Below are 20255 nucleotides of genomic sequence, written 5' to 3' on the forward strand. Positions count from 1 at the left end.
ATGACGTCCCAACTGGTTTCCTTTGGCTCTCCAACTCTGTTGAAACTAATCTCCTTTCAATGGGGTGCTCATCCCACTGCTGATGTTCATCTCTTCTGTGCACGGTCCATGCCACTTGCACCACATTTGTGTGGCATGTCTCTACATCAAAGAAAGATTGAGCTTCACCAGAGCATTACCACATTTTTAATTATGTCAAGTAAATGGTATATAAATAGAGATGCTTTATTTGTGTCAATAAATAGTGTGCAGAGTGGAGGAATAGTCTGGGGATCCTACACAATTACATTTCTTGGGATATATATAAGCAAACATGTCTACAAGGGAAATACCTTGTGGGCATAGATACCACCAGGGTGTCCTGCAGTTCATTTCTCTTCATTCATCCATTGGTGCTTACATGTTTTAGCCGGTTATTGCGCCCACTTTGGTGCTTCCGGGGAAAGCTGACCCAGCATTACCTCTTGGAGCAGTTTTATGCTTCCTCAGAGTTAGACCCTGTTTCAGTCATCCTTCGGAATTCATGCTTCGACTTCCTCACCTTCCAGTTCTCTGTGTATGTTTGTCTCACAGCATGACCACACCTACAGGCTGCTCTTGTTGTTACCTAACATCATACTTCCTTGTATCTTTTTAGAAGGAAGGGAAGACCATCATCAGGCCTCCTAGGGATACTGAGCATCACAAAGATGTGTTGGTACGCATAAGCAGGTAAATAACCAGTGGAACTTATGTGGCTTCATCATATGGTACTACCGAAGGCATTGCCCCAACCTTCAATATCCTGTATCGCTTAGTCATTTTTTGATTCAAATGCATACAGCTGCCTTCTTCATTAAACGTGGTCATTCCGAGAGCATAAGGGGTCTCTTGGAAGCCACTTAAGTATATTTAACGAAGCATATTAATCAAACTGTTTATAAAATGCATCAAGCATGGGTACGTGGAAGCTGGTAAGAGTGACACGTCAGAGAAAGCAGCTAGAGGTAGGACCTTAATATGTTTTTCCCTACTTAACAGAAGCGTGCTTCTTTTCAACACAGTAACCAATATTTGAGGTTTAAGTGTTTTTTTATTTAAAATGTGTCTAACTCCTCCCAGGTCAATCCTAAAATCTGGATAGTGATAAAACTGTGCCTTTTTAGGTGGATGGATGCTAAAACGCTGAATTCTTTACATTAGTGGCTTCAGAAGTGCATGTTTTTTTCACTAAACCATGTGTTCCTGTTTCCACGGGCTGTCTGTGAACATCAAAACAAAACTGTTTTATGTCAACACAAGACCCAAAGGTTGCCATTGGTCGCCAGTCAATCCAAGGTGATCCATCAGCAGAGAAGTAGAGAACGTTAGAGCTCACCTGCACAGCCTTGTTTACGTGTTTTGCATACATATAGGTCTCAAGAAAAGGAAACATGCAGTTAAGGGCATCATCTAGTGGACAATATTTTAGCAGATGCGAGATGGCCTGCCTGTTCTGTTTCAGAAAGCTTCTAACTTCTCATCAGAGCAAGTACAATCCACATGAAATGTCCCGACATTACATTTTAGCAATCAAGATAATCATTTTATATGTAAAATAAATTACCTGTGATACCATATTTAAAAAAAATATTAACATTTGTGGTTAACGCTACTAAAGACAGACTAGGAAAATCTTTTTACTCTGCTGGAACTTTGAAAGCAGTATTCTAATCTATTCTGTTAGACTTATACAGCACATGGTTACTCGAAGGCTTCATAGCGCTAGAACCAATACAGCACTAACCAATCTGCGATGGAACAGCAGGTGGCTAACTCATGAAGAACCAGGTTTTCAGGTCCTTTCTAAAAGGGAGTTCTTAGTCCAGTTGGTGTAATCCAATCGGTTAAGAGTTCCAATCTTTGGGGGCCACGTAGGCAACCGAACGGCCTCCCCATCTTGATCTAACAATCTTTGGAACTGTCAGACGGTGAGCCAAGGACGATCTCAGTAATCTACCAGGGATGTAGGGTGTGGCTAGAGGTTGTAACAACATGGGGCCTTTGTTGTAAAGTGCTCTGTGCAAAATGCACAGAGCCTTGAACTGAGCCTGCTGCTCCACCGAAAGCCAATGAAGTTCAACCAGTGCCTTTTTGCCAGTAGTACATTCCCAGTGAAGTATGTACATAATTTATCTAATAACGATTTGTTGTGACTTGCTCCACTTCTATGCACTAATAATTAATGAGTATTGCGTAGAACACTTAAGCCGATCCATGCATTTTATGTTAAAAGCACTACCCCACAAAGGCAAGGAGAGCATCCATATGATGCTACCCCTTATCAGCACCAAGACTGTACATGTTTACAGGTACACATACTTTCATATCAGATATGATTTATTGATATATACTGATTCTGATGTGTACAAAGAGTTTAAGTCTACTGTGTCCAATGTATGTCTAGGAAGGCCAGATCCATGCCAGATTTTTAAGATTACCATGTAAAATAAATGTACTTGCTGTAATTATAAATTGAATCCATCACATCTGGTATGGAGTTATTCTTCCTGTACTGATGTTGGACAGCACAGGTCTAAGTCTTGTTGTACAGATGAGGTTTCTAAGGACTATGGAATGATTGCTTCAGCTCTTCTGGCTCTTCGCCGTGTTTGAAAACGCTCACGGTCACCTGTCCGGTTTCCGACCCATACTTGTTCTTGACGAAGATTCCGTATCGTCCTGAGTCCTCGCTGCAGACCTTTTCAATCGTGATGGTCACCACCGTGCCCTTCACATCCAGTTTGTAGCGATCCCTGAAGGTGACCTCCCTTTCATTCTTCAGCCAAGTGACCTCAGGCATGGGGTCTCCAGATATGATGCATGTCAGACACAGAGTCTGTAATAAAAAGTACAGGGTTACAGACAGACTTCCCCTTAAACATAAAAGCACCTTTGTCTATAGGAACAACATCAATCAACCAAAATTACTGCAATGTGACTTTATGGTGGAAACATCCTCACAAAAGTTGTTGAACAATGGCCCAGGAGGGCAGGCCAGTATGACAGAGGACATTGACCATGCCATCTTGAGAGACGTTGGCCTGCCAAACCTAGAGTTTTCTGCCAGCCCAGTGGACAACTCTAAACATTGTCAGGAACCGCTGTGATGGTGGTTCCTGTAACTGTTGTAAAAGTTTGATTGGCGACTTCGCTAAACATGACAGTAGTCCATCAGACTTTTACAAAGTTTTTCATTTTTTTAAAACAAACTCCCAAAGCAGGAGTTTATTTTTGAAAAATGAAAAACTTATAACCCCCACACCATGAGAGTTTCCTCCCATGGTCTGTGGGTCATTCATTTTTTTTTTTATTTCCCTCACTGCTAGGTTTTTTAGGTCTCGTGACCTATCAATGCGCGCAAGCGCATTGAGGGAGCGAGAATTCAAGTGCTGAAAACAATCGTGAAACCAAGGGTTTCGTTCGTGCGGTTTTCTTTAAGTTCACGTGAATCACGTGAGCAAACAAGCAAGCGCATTCACGGCCGCACAGCACATCAAAGGGCTCCGCCCAGGGTGCGCTCTGCGGCTTCTCCTCCCCTAACACGCTGGCATTCACGACCGCACAGCACATCAAAGGGCTTCGCCCAGCGTGCGCTCTGCGGCTTCTCCTCCCCTAACACGCTATCTCAGCTCTCCTGCCCCCATTCGGCTTCCCTCCGGCCACTCTCTAATTACCAACAGCCACCCAATCGCCCTACTACAGCAAGAAGGATGCACTGCATTCTATGAGACCTACTGGCAACGCCAGTGCTTGTCTTGGTGGTGGCTGACAGCAAAAAAACACACATAATGTCATCCGCCCTATCTATATAGGGCAGATGGTATTATGTGTCAACTACTGACAGCCTGTACTCCTTTGGGCCATCGGCGGTGTGTGACAGCAACAGAGTCTACTGCTGATACACTTAAGGTCTTCCCGCCTCTAAATTGAGGGGTGGAGCATGGGCCTGATTCACAAAGGTTAACTTACACTTTTGAGTAATTTACACTATTGAGTAAGTTTACTGCATTTCGGTATTCATGAACTCTGAGCGTAAATTCACTACAAAAGTGTAAGTTACATACCTCAATGCCCCCCTCCCCCATTGGCTACTTTTGTGTGAGTGGAAGATGTACCTCTCTAAAACCCTCCCTGGACATCTCTAAACTCTTACTTTTCCCTAACCCCATTCCCATTTGAGTGAGTCTCCCTTTTTCCACCCACTCCCTCCAGTCCCTCCCTCATTTACTACAACAATGTATATTTATGTGTGCAATAAGTACAGGTCACGCGTTGGTGTAAACTCCTCACAAAGTTTATGACTAGAACTTTGTAGTACTTTGGCAGTACTACAATGCATGCTAGAAAGTGCAGTTTGTGAAGCAGGCCCTTTGAGTTTGAGGAGAGGGTAGTCTGTTGCGATGGAGTACTCCCTCCATCAAACCATGAATCAGTGCCCAGATACTTGTTGGGAATTGAATTCTCGGATGTTAGCATGTTATCCTCTCTTTCATTACTAAATGCCTTCCTTGTTCTCCTGTTGCTATCCCCTCGCACTGTAGAATAGAATATGTTAATTTCAGAGATTTACTTTGAGAAAACTCCTGTAAATTGATGTATTTGAGTTCTCTTCACCTCTCTTTGCAATATGATAGTATATTTACCCAGAAGCACCCTATGTAATACATATGATACATACGTTCACATGCCATTTTAATGTGTACCTTATCTTCCATGATTGTTGCAACATCAGGGAGGCCGCGAACAACCCTGGCGCGATCTGGAAAGACATAATTTACAACGCTTAGGTTTTAAAGGTATGTCTTGAAGAATTGTAATTGGTGTTAAAAATCAACAACTTCAGTTGGTGAATGGTCTCTGAAGAATTATATCAAAGTACATTTATTACTTTTCTACACACTCAGTTACACATATAACTGAAAATGTACGGGGGTACACAAAAGGTAAACCGCGGAGCGTCATCTTCCTGAATTAAGTGATGGTACAGGGCGCAATTTTACTTTTCGAAATGTAATTGCTGGTTGATGGTAGCAACTTAACAAGAATATTTGTTCCTATGAACTATCAGAATTCGTAATTAAGAATGCTAAAAAAAAAAGTGTAAAGAAATCCAAAATCCACTTACTTTTTTCTGCAATAGCTGCTTGTCTGTAAAATAGAAGAAAATGGACTTTGATCAATAATACATATATTATTAATTATTATAGCCTTCTACTAAGCAAGGTGTTTGGTGTCCGAAATAAGAAGCTAGAATGTAAAGCACCAGCAACTGAGCGCACGCGAGCAGGGTGAACGAGCATGACCAGGTCGTAATGAAATATGCACACTCTTCGATGCTGTTCCTATATATCCAGGCATGAACTATTTGGTGGACATTTCCTGCACAGTTCTTCCTGACTGTGCAGAGGGAAATGATGACTATATGGATTATGATCTATGTTTTATGATGCACTTGCAGAATTGCAATCTATACGAATATTAGCTTAGTCAAGATATTAAAAAACAGCACACCAAAAGTTTATTGAAAAAGAACACCCAGGTAAGATTTCGCGCACAAAATAACTTAGTGAAAAACAGCACCCTGGTAATTGCAAAAGCAGACAATACCAAAATGAAAATAGCTTATGTTGTAACTTTACACAGGGTGGATCTTCTCTCCTCCCACCCCTCTCCCCTCTCCCTTCTTGGTACGTTCCGTACTGCCTTCTGGAGTCAGCTTTAGAATGTTGTGGGTGAGACTTAGCCGCCAAGCTGGGAGCACCTGTTTACTAAAGGATCTAATAAATTATTCCTGGAACCCTTTATGTGCAGTGATTTATTACTACACTTTTGGCGACGAGGACGAGGAGCTGAGCCAGGGTCAGCGTGGTGCCTCCCCCCTGGAGCTACTTGATGCTTGAGCGGAGAAAGGTGTTGAAACTGATGACTTACCCAGTTGATGATTGAAGATCACAGGAACAGCGGACATATCGGTGTAATAGGCTGTACTCATCGAGGTGTTCCCTTGGGGGACGTGTGGTTCTCGCATCAGGAACGCTGAAGGAAGTCGGGTGTGTGGCCCCGGTGAAGGTGAGCTTGTGCCGTGCTGAGGAGAGGAACCTTGACTTTCCGTTTGAAGTCTGACTGGCGTCGGTGGATCTTGTTATGACTGTCCCTTTGGAGTGCCCTGATGAGTTGTAAGCAACCGTTGAAGTGAAGCAGCACCAGGTAGCGCCGGTGCAGTCGTGCATAAAGCGACCGTGAGTGAGTTGTCATAAGAGCCGTGCCGGATCTGATACCACTGAGAGAGAAGACGCCTGTGGGGAGCACGTGAGGAGGAATGACGGCTGATGGCGGCTGTGAGGAGGAGATGAGCTAGACTGTTGGTTCAGCGTCGGTGTGGCACATTCTCTCCTCTTTCTCTGTGGCGTCGAAGACATTATCCGTCAGTAGAAGTGTACTCCATTTCTCCCGACATCTTGACAAGTAGTTGGGGAGTCATCTACCATTTAGGTTGCTGATTGGGATCAGGGACTGATTTGAGAAGCTGTCAGTGTGAACACGAAGTAGTGAACCGCTCTGCTGGAGTGCCTACCAATGAAGAAATTTAAGGATGACAGCGTGATGTGTTTTTTTTTAACACAAAATTAGTTGATGAGTTGAGGAAACGAGGAGCCTCTGTGAAGACCAGTAAATGGTGAAATTTGAGTGAGTTAAATAACAAAATTTCCTTGAACTGTAAGCTGATTTAATGTGACCAGTATTGTTCTGCATAAATCTTGGGCGTACTCGTGATTTGAAAGATTAGTGAAAAGTAATACCCAAGTAGTAGTAGACTGGCATCTACGTGAGTTCAAGAAGTGTGCACTTAAAGTTAATTTGAGGAGAAGTGAGCGAGGCAAAGGAGGAAGCGTTCTCTGCAACTGTGGTTATGAAATTAATGTGAATCGGCGCATTCAGTTTTCTAATAGTTATTCTCAGATCCCTAATTTTTGTCGAATAAACCTCTCTCTACAGCACATAATTATAGCAGGCGTTGTAACGCACTGCCACCTTGTGGGCTATTTACCACATATCCTCATGAAAATATTCCGGAAAGGTAGGGATTAAGACTGTAACAACTTAAAAGCAAGCGGTAGTACAAAACGTGACAGCGATCATAAATAAATTATATTTAAGTCAAGTGATGAGAAATTTAGCCGCATAGGATAATTAGCGTGACTGTATGTGGCAATATCGTCTGTAATTGGAGACAACGTTCATTTAGTTGTGTTTATTTGGGACATATGCAAGTAGAGTGATTTCTCCACAGCGTCGAGCTTGAATGTGAACAACTCCTAAGTATAAAGCAGCATACTACAAATTTTATGCATTAAGGTGGAAATGTGACGCATGTTAGCGGCGGCATCCCTCGGATGTGTAGGCTGTTTGTATTATTGAATATCGACTCTTCTCATTGTTAGCGAAGAAACTGGTTTTCTCCTTACCAGTAAACCAGTATCTGCGAATTTCTAATGTCTGTGTAGCATTTCTTTATAACATTACTAAAGTAATACTCCTACCTTAGATTAAAGTAGTTTTTTTCTGTTCCCAGTAACTTGTGGTAGGCAGGCTGTCTACTCCTGAGGCGCATAGCTAGTGCGTCACTTTCCTCAGTTTTGGCGCGCAAGAGCGTCCTACGTCCTTCTCTGGTGACGCCACCTTTCTGGTGGATGTGGAAATTACATCTTCATGAGAATTCCTGTCTACAATTTAAACGTGCATCCAAGGAGCAATTTTCAGCACGAAAGAAGCTGAAGTAACCCAAAGACTGTAATCTTATATTTTGAAAACGAGGAAAGTTCACAAATTTTTGAAATAAGAACACTTATAACATAAAAAAAAAAAAAGAAACACATATACAGTGGAATTTAGGGTTAAAATGTATAGCGTACGTAACATGTAGTTGGGCCGAATGCATAATTTACCGCCACCTGAGCAGTTTATGAAAGAGGAGGGAAAAAATATTGTAGAATGGAGAGAGTGGAAAGAATATTTCGAGAATTATATATCAGTTTTTGATGAAGGGGAAGAACCATTAATTCCAGAGGAAAAGGCTGAAATTTTATTTCACAGTTTAGGAACCGGTGGACGTAAAGTGTACCATAAGATGGAAAAGGTAATCGATACAGGAACTGAAAGGAATATGTTTGAGAACATCATGAATGTGTTGGATGAACATTATAAGCAAGTCTCGTTTGTTAAATCACAAAGGTATGAAGTTTACAAGGAAAAAATGGATAACAAAGAGGAGGTTTATACTAGTGAAATAAACCCTGTGTGTACCATCTTCATAGGCAGAGTAGAAATAGAAATAATCACAGATTCAGGATCAAATTATAGTGTTGTCAGCAAGAGTGTATGGAATAGAAAATTAGCTATAATATATGGAAATGAATTAAGAGAGGCCAACATATCCCTAAAAACGTACACAGGGGAGGACATCAACTTAATAGGATACAAAGTGCTGGATTTAAGTTACAAGGGAAAAAGTACAAGGAGTACCATATATATAACAGAAAGTGGACCCTCCATGCTAGGGTGGAAGGATCAAAGGATTTTAAGAATATCATTAAATGAAAAAAGAAAAGGATACATGAGTGAGCTGGCGCAGAACAAAAGTGTGCAAATAGCAAAGTGTGAACCGTTAAATGCTAGAATGCCACCATCAAAAGGTGTGGTAGTCAAGGAAGGAGCAGCAAGGAAAAAGAAATGGGAAAAAGAAGCAGCTAAGGACGAAATCAATGAAAAACAAGAATCTTGCCAAGGTTTGGTGGACGAAATGAAAGTAAGCAAGGAATACGAGAGAAAAGGCAGTGAAGGAAAAGTTGAAAAAAATGGAGAATTGGAGAGAATGGGAGAGCGTATAGTTACAAAACCTAAAGATCGAGGGAAAAAAAAATTTAAGCGTGACCATTTAAATAGCAAGGTGGTGCGGCAAAGAAATACATTGGCTGAGCTCAAGACCAAAACAAGGGAGGAGTGTGCGGTTAATTATGAACAGAAAAGAGAAGAGGGTCAAAGCCTATTTGAGTCGATGGGTGAAAATAAAGGAAAATATTTTCAAATGTTTTATAGTGACAAGTTGGAGAGTGAGAGTAAGGAAGCGCAGGAAATCCTAAAATGTCCCCTATTTAAAGTTGTGTCAGGGAAGAAGGGTCTGTTCAGTGATTACAGGAGGAAGCATGAGTTTTGTGGCTTAGAAAACCCTACGGAGTCCTCCTATGGTAGTCACTTGATGGAACAGGAAGACAGACTTATTACTGATGATGCTCGTGCTAAGGAACTGGAACTGGTTGAAATGGAATTTAATAAGGACTTTGATACTGTTCACGGCCAAGGAAATGAAGCTAGAAGATGGTCAAGACCTGTCACCGAGGTTGACATTGAAATGGAGACTTGTTGTATCAGAGGGAGTAGCCGCAGTGTGGCCTGGCCCAGGAAACTGCACAAGGAAAAGAACCTTAATGCTATGATCACTCTCCCGGATGGAAATGAAAATACTAGTAAGAGGAGTGTGGAACACGATGGTGAAATAGACAGCTGGGTATGTTCAGACTATGAGGAGCCAGTGGTGGAAAGTGAAGTAGCACTCAAACCAGTTTAATACCCATGTCATGATTCAAACCTAAGAGCTTACAGGATGCGTAATGGTGTTGCGGGGTAAGAGGAGTTTAAGGGATCTTAAGACTCTGCTACTTACACTTGCGAAGGTCTTTCATCCAAGGGATAAAGGTCAAGACTTTGCGTTGGACCTTGCGGAACAAATTAACCTATTATCATATAACACCACCAGTGAGTTCTATACTGAAGATAACTAAAAGGCTTCAGAAGTTATCCACTAAAGTTGCCTATTATAAAGCACCTCACACCCGTTCCTAGATGACCCTTGGACAGTCACAGTTGTTTCTCTGTAGGGGGATTTTATATTCTCTGTCAGGTTGATCTAATTTTTCAACTTAATTGGGGTCTTCTGCGCAAGACTCAGTTTATCTTTCTTGCAGTATTTTTTCCTGTGATGTATTCACCCCTCCCCATCTCCTTTGTATTTTCCTCTACTATCTCTCTCTCTCTCTCTCTCTCTCTCGCTCTCTTTCTCCCTTCCCCGCTATCTCTCTCTCGCCTCCTTTACCCCCCCTTCCTTTTCGTTTCTCTCCTGGTCCGCTTTCTTCCTCCCCTGGTTTTGGGCCCAGTTTTTCCCTCTCTTCTGTTCGCCCTAGGGGGAAAGGTGTGTTGTAACTTTACACAGGGTGGATCTTCTCTCCTCCCACCCCTCTCCCATCTCCCTTCTTGGTACGTTCCGTACTGCCTTCTGGAGTCAGCTTTAGAATGTTGTGGGTGAGACTTAGCCGCCAAGCTGGGAGCACCTGTTTACTAAAGGATCTAATAAATTATTCCTGGAACCCTTTATGTGCAGTGATTTATTACTACAGCTTATTTATGAAAAGCATCCAAATAATACCTAAATCACAAAGTAGCTAATTGAAAATTAGCACCTAAAAATAGCTAAACCACAACGTAGATTACTGAAAAATACTACCCATGTAAAAACACAACCACAATTCATATTGCAGTATACGACCAGCCAGGTACAAGCTAACCCACAAAATAGCTTTTTGAAAAGTAGAAATCAAATAGTAGGTGATTGACTCAATAGCAAATGGAACAAGCATTAGCAAAGTCAATATGTCTTCCCTTTGACAGGGCGTAAGCTGGCCTTTGGCTTTATCAGTGCTTATTGTCAATGATGAATAGCGTCAGTTAAAAAAATAGATAAAAATGACCAGCCCCACCGTGATGATATATGGGTGAACATGCATCATCAAACATGCACACATGCGTCATGAGGCTGAGGCTGCCATTTTTTTTACCTTTTAGTTTACCATCTCAAAATGAAGGATGAATGTCTTTGAAAGATACATTTAAAATCATAAAAAGTGCACAAAATTTAGAATCATAAAAAGTGCACGAAACCGCTTTTTAGAGAAAGGAGTGCGGAACAAAAAATAAATAAGTAGTCAGCTGTGGAAGGATACAAGTCTTCCTGCCAACAAAAGGAGGATACAGCAGCTCTAAGGGATGGACAAACATAAAAGGAAAGAAAGCATGCGAATAACAAGCAAGGAACTTAGATTGACAAGAAAGTCAACCAATGATAAGCAATGGATGGGTTGTAAGTCCAATCTATATATTGTAATTGCCCACAGTAACTCATATGATAACAGCCAGCTAAAGATGTCTGTGTGTGCGCCCTAAATAGGTAAATCACAAAATATCTTGTTGAAAATTAGCTCCCATATAACATGGAGACCACAAAGTAGACTATTGAAAGACTGCTCATAGACTGTCCCCACTTCTGTTCAATCTTTACCTACAACCTCTTATTCCATCCCTGGCTAATATGGGCTGTGGAGTCTTTAACTACGCTGACGACACTCAGCTGGTGCTGAGTGTCGATAACACAGGGGCAGCACAAATCCAAGCCCAGAACATCTTGAGGTACACCGTAAGATGGATGACGGAAAACCTGTTAAAGATCAACCTGGATAAGACCGAGGTGTTGGTAATTCCATCTCACCCTGGAGTGATCTGTACTGGCCTTCAGAGTTAGGAATAGCCCCAAAGCCAAGTATGAACGTAAAGAGCCTGGGGATTAAACTAGACTGTGACCTGTCAATGTGCAGCCAAATATCCTCCGTTGTGGGAAGCTGCACGAATATTATCAGGCAATTGAGAAAGTTAGCCCCCTTTCTCTCTCAATCCATGATGCGCTCAATCGTAGCAGCGACCGTCATCTCAAGGATCGACTATGGGAATGCCCTCTATCTTGGTCTACCAAAAACGCTGACAAACAGAGTACAGGTCGTGATGAACGACGCCGCACGATTGATCTCTGGATTACCTAGAAGAACGAAGGCCTCCCCTCTACTACAGAATCTCCATTGGCTCCCTGTTAAAGAGAGGGTTGAATTTAAGAGTTTATGTATAGTCCATAAGGCGATTTACGGCCATGCCCCTGCCTACATCAAAGACCGCCTGGAGGTGTACAGCCCAAAGAGAACACTTAGATCATCGGACTCCCAGTTGCTGGTCTGTCCTCGGTACAAACTAGTAACTAAGGGAGGGAGAGCTTTTTCCGTATTGGCCCCTCAGCTAGGGAACAAGCTGCCTGAGGGGCTACGCAGGGAAGTGAATCTTCTGCGGTTCAGAAAACTGTTGAAAACACTGCTGTTTGGTAAAGTTCTGAGCGCAATGTAAACTGATGCTGTGTCTCTCTGATGTGTTGAGCCAAGTTATTGTATTAACATCGATTTCGAGCGCTTAGAGACCTGTAGGTGATTGGGCGCGTTACAAATCCAAATGAGCAATAACAAATAGCACTCAAATAACAGCTATAGTATAAAATAGGTAATTGAAAAACACCTAGTTGGGGAATAGTTCAAGGGTAAAGAATTTTTCCCAAACAGAAATATTCCTAGTAAAAAATAGAACATTATCCCTTCTAGAATATTTTTTCTTTTGGGAAGGTGAGATACGATGTACGTGTCTACCTATGGTAATTTCTCAATTAACTATTTTTCAAAACTCATGTAGAATAAGCTACAATGACTGCACCATAAATGAATACTAGGATGTGTCAAAGTGTGTTGCCTTCTACTTAGTAACCATATTCACATATTTTTACTAAGCAACTGAGACAAATAACAGTGAGATTCATATTTTGATGTAGAGTAACACGTCTTTGTCCATTCCATACACCAAGGAATGTGCAACTTTAGACTCTTATCAGAAAAAAACTAAGAAATATTTCAAGTGGCAATATATGATATAACAACTGAAACTTTACCTAGTCTCATACTCCTGGTCCCTTCTATGTTTGCCCAATATCACATACTGGGTGATGTCGCCTATCTTCAAAATGGCGCCAGCCAGGCGATTTCAGGTCTACGCCCTGTGTGGTCCCCAAAGGTGAACTGAGGGGCCGACTGGACATCAGACATTATTTTTTTCATCTTGTTTTTCTATGTTTATTGAATGTACTAGCAATGGATCTAACTGTAATATAACTGCAATTGATTTAACGCAGTAACACTCCTTAATCCTCATGTAAAGCACTCTGATACCTCCGGGACTAGCCTGGACTTCCTCGTCTCCTCACTGTGTCTCCTACCCCCTACCCACCTCTTCCCTCCTTCATTCTTTGCTTGACTCCTCTATTCCTTTCCCTCTCTCCCCTGAATCTCTTTCCCCCTATCTGCTCTGTTTATCCTTGTGCCTATGCTCTGCTTAATTTCCCTCCCCGTCGCCCTTTTACATTATTCCCTTACCCTTCTACACGCCTTGAACAAATGGATGTCTACCCTTCCAGCCCTACTTCCTATTATGGCCCCCTCTAGTATGCCCTTGTCCAAAGCACTCCTACTCCCCTTGTTGGGGATGGATCTAGCATTTTTTCCCTGGAGTCTCAGAGAGCCTTCTGAGAGAGTCCACAGTGACAAGGGAGTCTCACATAGTGAAGGTCTGTGATTGATCCCCTTACCACTGGAAACTGTCTCCTACCCTGCTGGAAGTTGGACACTGTGATCATGCTGGGTTTTCTACCCCCTCCCTCTCCTCCTCCTCCCTCCTTCTTTCTTCTAAGAGTGCCCATGACCAAAGCAGTCCTCTCCCCTTGTTGGGGAGTGATCTAGCATCTATGCCCTGGAGTCTCAGCGACCCCGCTGAGAGAGTCCACCGTTGACAAGGGAATCACACTAAATAGAAGACTGGGGAGGTTCCCCTTACCGCAGGGAGCCGTCTCCCACCCAGCCAGGCATCAGACACAGTTATTTCCTCGTCTCCTCACTGTTTCTCCTACCTCCCCACCCCTTCCCTCCTTAATTCTTTGCTTGCCTCCCCATTCCTTTCCTCCCTTCCCTGAAGCTCCCTCCCCCTACTTGCTCTGTTTTTCCTTGCGCCAATTCTCTGCTTAGTCTCCCCCCTGTCACCCTTTTACATTACCCCCTTACCCTCTACACGCCTTGAAGAAACGGATGTAACTTATAATTGACGTACCTTCAGTAACAATGTGTAACTTGTAATCTATGTAACTCTCCTCATGTAAAGCGCTCTGATCCCTCTGGGTCTAGCGCTATATAAAACTCAAGTAAATAAATAAATATTATAATAGTCAACATGACAACCTGAGGCATCTGTCATGGCACCAAACTATGAGATTTGCAAACATGTTTTCTGTGAAATGCGCATTATGTTCGCAAATGTATGCACATTATTGACGTTGCCACGGCAATCCCAGCGGGCTACAAATCACTCAACAGGACCGCTTTCCAAGCCAGGAGGAGGACTTACCATCATTTACAAGGAATCTATCAAATGCACAAAATCCACAGAAAACACCCCTCCCCATTCATGGAAACCCTCCTCTTCACGTAGCTAATTTCCAAAAATGTCACCCTGAATTGAACCCTCGCCCATTGACCACCCAGACCATGGGCCACCTTCACCAAACTCATCACCGACTTCGTCACTCCGCTCTCCATTGACTGCAGAGCCTACATTCTGCTTCGTGAACTCAACTTTCACCTGAAATACCAAAACAACCCCTTCTCCACAGCACTCCTGGAAACCTTGAGCAACATCAAACTCATCCAGCCCAACTTACAACCAACACACACCACAGAAAATACACTGGACCCCATCTTCACCACAAGCCACAGCATCAAATATAACTCCATCACACTGCTCACATGGACCAACCACTCCGTTATCTTTTTCCAGGCCAACATACCTCAAATCAACACCCTTACCAGGTTCAGAAATCCAAGCTGCAGCTGGGGCAAAATCATAGAAGCAGACTGGCATAGCACCCTCAGCACGGATCAACCTAGGCCCTACAGACAACCTTGACAAGGGCATCAATAACTTCAGACCCATCTCCCTGTTCCCCTATCCAGCCAAAGTCATTGAGAAGGCATCACCAAACAACTCACAATTCACCTCAAACTTCACCATCTTCTAGACAACACTCAATTTGGATTCAGAAAGAGCCACAGCACCAAAACAGCACACATCGCAGCCACGAACCAAATTCAAATCTTCCTGGACCAAAGGAGAAACCACAGCCCTCATCTTGCTTAAGCTCTCAGCCGCCATCGACACTGTCTCCCAAACACTCTCATTTGAGGACTCCATGAAATTATCATACATGGATCCACTCTCAATTGGATCTGTTCCTTCCTCACAGGAAGAACCCAAAGGGTCAGGCTGCCACCCTTCAATCGAGACCAAGAAACTGATATCCCACAGGGATTGTATTTCAGTCCCACACTTTTTATTATACAGATGACACCCCTCCACAACATCATCTTATCACAAAACATCATCATTATCTGCTAGGATTAGGACACCCGACTCATCCTCCCCTGAGGGACAAGACAACCACCACTAGAACTAACTTCACCAACTGCATGACCTTGGTAGCAGGCTGGATGGGAACCAACTGCCTGAAGCTCACCTCTGACAAAACAGAAGTGCTGGTCTTCTTCAACAAGACCTTCCCATTGGACTCCACCTGGTTGCTGTTGGATCTAAGACCAACACCCACACCCACAGACCATGCAAGAAATCTAGTGATCATCCTAGACGTGCAGCTCAACATGATGGCTGAAGTCAACGCAGTGTACACCTTCTGGTTCCACATCTTATGCATGCTGTGAAAAATCTACAAACAACTGCTACACAGGCTCCAGACTATCCAGAACACCACCGCAAGCCGCATACAGGACCTTTCACATCTACACCCACATCATACTGCACCTCAGGAAGCTTCATTGGCTACCCATTCATAAGCACAGCCAATTCAAACTTCTCAAGTACACTTACAAAGCACTATACAACACAGGACCGTAATACAATTGAACAGCAGCATAAATTCACCCACCCACCTGAAACCCACTCTCACACATTCTCTGCATCCACAAAAGCAAAAATGAAGGTCGCTCATTCTCCTACATTGCACCTAAGACATGGAACAACACCCCTAAACACATCAGATCCTTCTCCTCACTTCTTAAGTTCTGCAAGAAGATGAAGACCTTGCTCTTCGTATAAGTACCTTGGGGATCACACACTTACACACCTGCCCAAGTAGAGACCCTCTTGAGTAATTAGTGCACTGTACAAATCAACATAACATAACATTATATGAAATACAGTTCACTGATGTCTCCAGTAACCTTTATCCTTCAGGGTATACCTAGCACAAGAGATTGGCTTGATGAAAGATATCTTGCAGTTGAAACAGTATTTGTAGAGTAAAAATCAAGTGGGTTTTTGCATTGTGTGAAATAGCAAACATTTTGCACATTTCATGTAGCATGAAATTAAGAAATTATGCTAGATTATGCTGGAGTGCCAAACATATGTGCATGCTTTCTTTCTAATTAGTACATTTGCAAAAGCATTAAAAACTTATAGGAAGAGCAGCAGTATAGTAGAGGAGATTGTGCTGTATAGACGTGAATACATTTCATTAGACGTATTACAAATGGCAACAGGACATCCTCTCCACAAAGAAACTAATACATACCACTATTGAATAATAGTAAGGTTGCTAGGCACCCACAGTTGGGCGCACAATGCAAGAACAAATACGACAGGCTGCATTCTTTCTCTGCTTCCAGAAAGAGCTCAGGGATTAACTTTTCAAGTAACACCATTGGCGTTATTACCTTCACATTGTCATACCGCGGGGAGTCCCCATCTCCTAGCACCATCACGTTTGGGCTTGCCCAAAGAAAACATCACTCTACCTTACTGCCCATTCTCCACACCCCCAGGGATAGCCATTGCCTATTACCTCTCTCTCATTCTTTTCCCACTCATATCGCCTACTACTTCCCATGCCCTCATACCAGCCTCTGTTGAATATTTATTTCATTTAAAAAGCACTGTTGCTTTGTAGCTAGGTTTGTGCTATATAAGTCACATACCAAGATACATTTACACACTACAGTGAATTTAAGAGCAATATAGACACAATGAGCCTGATTCACAAACTGCATTTTGTAGTATGTAATGTAGTACTATAGTAGCACTACTTACTCACTGCAAAATACAGTTCACAAACCTGTTGGCCCTATTCACAAACTGCATTTTGTACTACGCTTAGTAGTACTGCAATACTAGTACTAAAGTACTATAAAATGTTATTTCCAAACCTACAAGTGTAAATCTCCTACACGTCTCCTATCTTTTATAAGGGGAGATCCTTACACATGTAAGTTTACTACTCATGGCCTAATTACGACCTTACAGTAGAGCGGTGGCACAGCAGTGCAAACTGCCGCGCCACCGCTCTGCCGAAAGTTGCCACCACTCGCCCAGCAGATTACTACTTTTCAGTGGTCTGGCAGGTGGGCGGCGTGGCGGTTCCCCCTACAGTACCCTTTAAAAGGGGGCAGTGCCTTATAAAAGGGCACTGCAATGGAAATGTCTCACAAGATTCCGTAACCTATGTGCATGCACACAGGGGGGCACATGTTATGCCGCTGTGTGCATCCAAATATGTCTGAGGCACCACCATGAAAAGCCTGTCAGAGAGGAAACTTGTAATATGTTGGCATCAAGCATATTGCGACCTCTGACTACAGCTTCTACGCCTGAGAACTGTGGTTCCCTGGCAGAGTCGGTGGTCCTGCAACAGTCTGACTGCCCGAGTCATAATAGGGTGGTCAGACCACTGGTGTGGCGGTGGCTGTATCCGCCACCGTAGCACAACCAGGCTCATAACAGGGCTCTCAGTGGTCAATGTAGAATGGATTCGAAGGAATGGTGGAAAAATGGGGTGTACTTCCTACAAAATAGGTATTTTTTAGGGCGAAGTGAGGATGGGTTAAGGAAGGTTTATGGAAGGGTTTAGTGGCGGACAGTCGTCCCCCACAAAAGAGTAAGCCCATTGCTATTCACAAAATTCATTTCTAATATTACTACAGCCAAAAAGAACCCAAACAATTGTATATGTACTTCAGCCGAGACCTGGAATAAGTCCTGTACCACACGGGGTCAACCACTGGTACTGCAACACTCTCCCATAGAAAATTAAGGCAATAAGGAGATAAAATAAAACTCCATAGACAATAATGTTAAATAAATAAAATGATTTACACTAGTTAAAAACATAAAAAATCCCAAAATGAAACATTATTTTATTTAAAAATATTTTAATAACCTTTCTTAAATTTAAGTTTTACTTAACAGTAAGTTCTGCGTGCGACAATAGGATGCCCTCTGCGAAAAGGTTATCAATTTTTTCTACCCGCCCTGTATCCAAGGCTGTAGTCTATGCATCGTAAGAATTCCAGATGCTGTAGGGAGGCCCATCAGTTGTATATTTGGAGCAAAAGGCACTTGTGGGGAGGTGTAGAGTAAGGCCATTTTACATTATGAGAGGGCAATATGCATCATTAAGGGTCCAGCTGTAGGATAGTAGGAGCCCGGGCACACATGCTATACAGTTTACCCTTATTCAGCATTTCCATTGTATAGCCAATCTCCGACAAATTGCAGCCAGCTAGCCAATAGGCGAGCCATTGTAGCTTAGGGGTGGGGGGGGGCAACCCTTTGGCCACTAGCCCATACAAATCAATTAGGAGAGTGTTCAATAGTTTAAAGAACCCAACCAGGATATGCACAGGAATATTAATGAAGTAGTAAAGTAAACAGGGTGACATAACCATTTTAGCATGGGACAGTGTTCCAGCCACTAAAAATGGTAAGGTAGTCCAGAAGTTCACTTGCGACTTGAGGGCAGTGATAGTTTAAAGAAGATTAACTTCTAACACATCAAGTGTATCACTGTAAATCTGGAACCCTAAGTAACAAAAAGTCTAGGGCGTCAACTGGAGAGACATTTGCCCAAATGGTAGAGATGACTGGGTGTAGGCGTCTTCAAAGGAAAATGCATACTATTTTTTCACATTAATTTTGAGGCGGGACAGGGATGCAAAAACTGAAAAGTGTTGTGGTACTTTTACTAGGTTCAAATGGAGATATTTGATATATAATATCATACCGTACGCATGCAATGAAATTGCATGTCTTGTGGGTCCTATTGCAATGCCTCATCCACAGGAATTCTGATGTATGCGCTGTGCTAAGGGTCCCAGTGGCAAGATGAAAAGAAGCGGCGATAGAGGCTAGCCTTGTTGCCTGCTGCTTTGTATCAAATAAGTAGCAGAAATATGTTGGCCAGTGTACATTTTTGCTGTGGGATAAGTATAAAGCAATCTTACCCAGCAAATATATTCAGGGGGAATGCCATAGTCCTTAGGAGCTGCAATCATAAAATCCCAGCTTAGTGTGTGAAATGATTGTCATAAGTCCAGCGATATACAACCTGCCCAGGGAAATCAGCCACAGATGGCATCCATAATGTGGTGCAGTCGGTAAATATTGAGTGAGCTATTGCAATAGGGGACAAAGGTGCATTGATTACTGTGAAGGAGCTTGAAAATCATGGAAGTAAGCGGCAAGCCAATACCTTACTGAGGATTTTGTATTTAGTGTTAAGTATGGAAAGAGGCCTGTAAAAGGACATGTTGGAGGGATGCTTGTCAGGTTTTAATAGAGAGGTGACCAGTGGCTGGCCAGTGTCCAAAGAGGATTTGAAGAGATGCTCTAATTCTGCAACAAGTTAGGTAGCGAATGTGGCAAAGAACCATGGGTCTTTTTCCTAGCTAGTGCTGTAATCACTCCTCGAATCTCAGTGGCAAAAATAGAAGCTCCCAGTTTAGTTCACTCTTCAACAGTTGCCTTGGGAATAGTCAGTGCATCAAGAAAACCATGAATTGTCTCTGGGTCTACAGCCAGAGGGGGTGCGTATAGAGTTGACTAGAATTCATGGAATGTCGTATTTATGTCCAGCTAGGAGGGAGGTGGCTCGAGTATTATGTGGAGTAGTGACTGTGAGGATCGGGATTGGTACGGGTTGAGGTTTTATCTGGTGAGCTAATAATGCCCCTGACTTGTATGCCTCAGTATGGGTCCTCTGTGTATCAGCCCTGTAGTCTATTACACACAATAGTTCTAAAAATTCAGCATTTCCTTGCGTCTTGCATAGTGCCTGCATGTTCCTCATTATCTGATGCCGCCGTCTAAAGGGGTCCCAAACTCTCTTCCACATGAGTACGTTCTCTAAGGACCGTCTTTCGTGCTCC

At 42.8% G+C, this 20255-nt stretch overlaps 1 protein-coding gene across 1 annotated transcript in view; it reads right to left on the minus strand.

The window, feature by feature from the left end:
• Positions 1–2340: 2340 nt before the first annotated feature.
• The window catches only part of MYOM3 (myomesin 3), a 451709-nt gene continuing 433794 nt past the window's right edge, over positions 2341–20255 (minus strand). The window contains exons 35-37 of the mRNA XM_078681253.1: positions 5147–5169; positions 4725–4780; positions 2341–2857 (exon numbers count right to left, since the gene is read on the minus strand). Of these exons, the coding sequence (XP_078537379.1) occupies positions 2582–2857; positions 4725–4780; positions 5147–5169 (355 nt within the window). The 3' untranslated portion in view covers positions 2341–2581. The remainder of the gene's footprint in view (positions 2858–4724; positions 4781–5146; positions 5170–20255) is intronic.

This window comes from Lissotriton helveticus, chromosome 3_1 (assembly GCF_964261635.1).
Source record: "Lissotriton helveticus chromosome 3_1, aLisHel1.1, whole genome shotgun sequence".
NCBI lineage: Eukaryota > Metazoa > Chordata > Amphibia > Caudata > Salamandridae > Lissotriton > Lissotriton helveticus.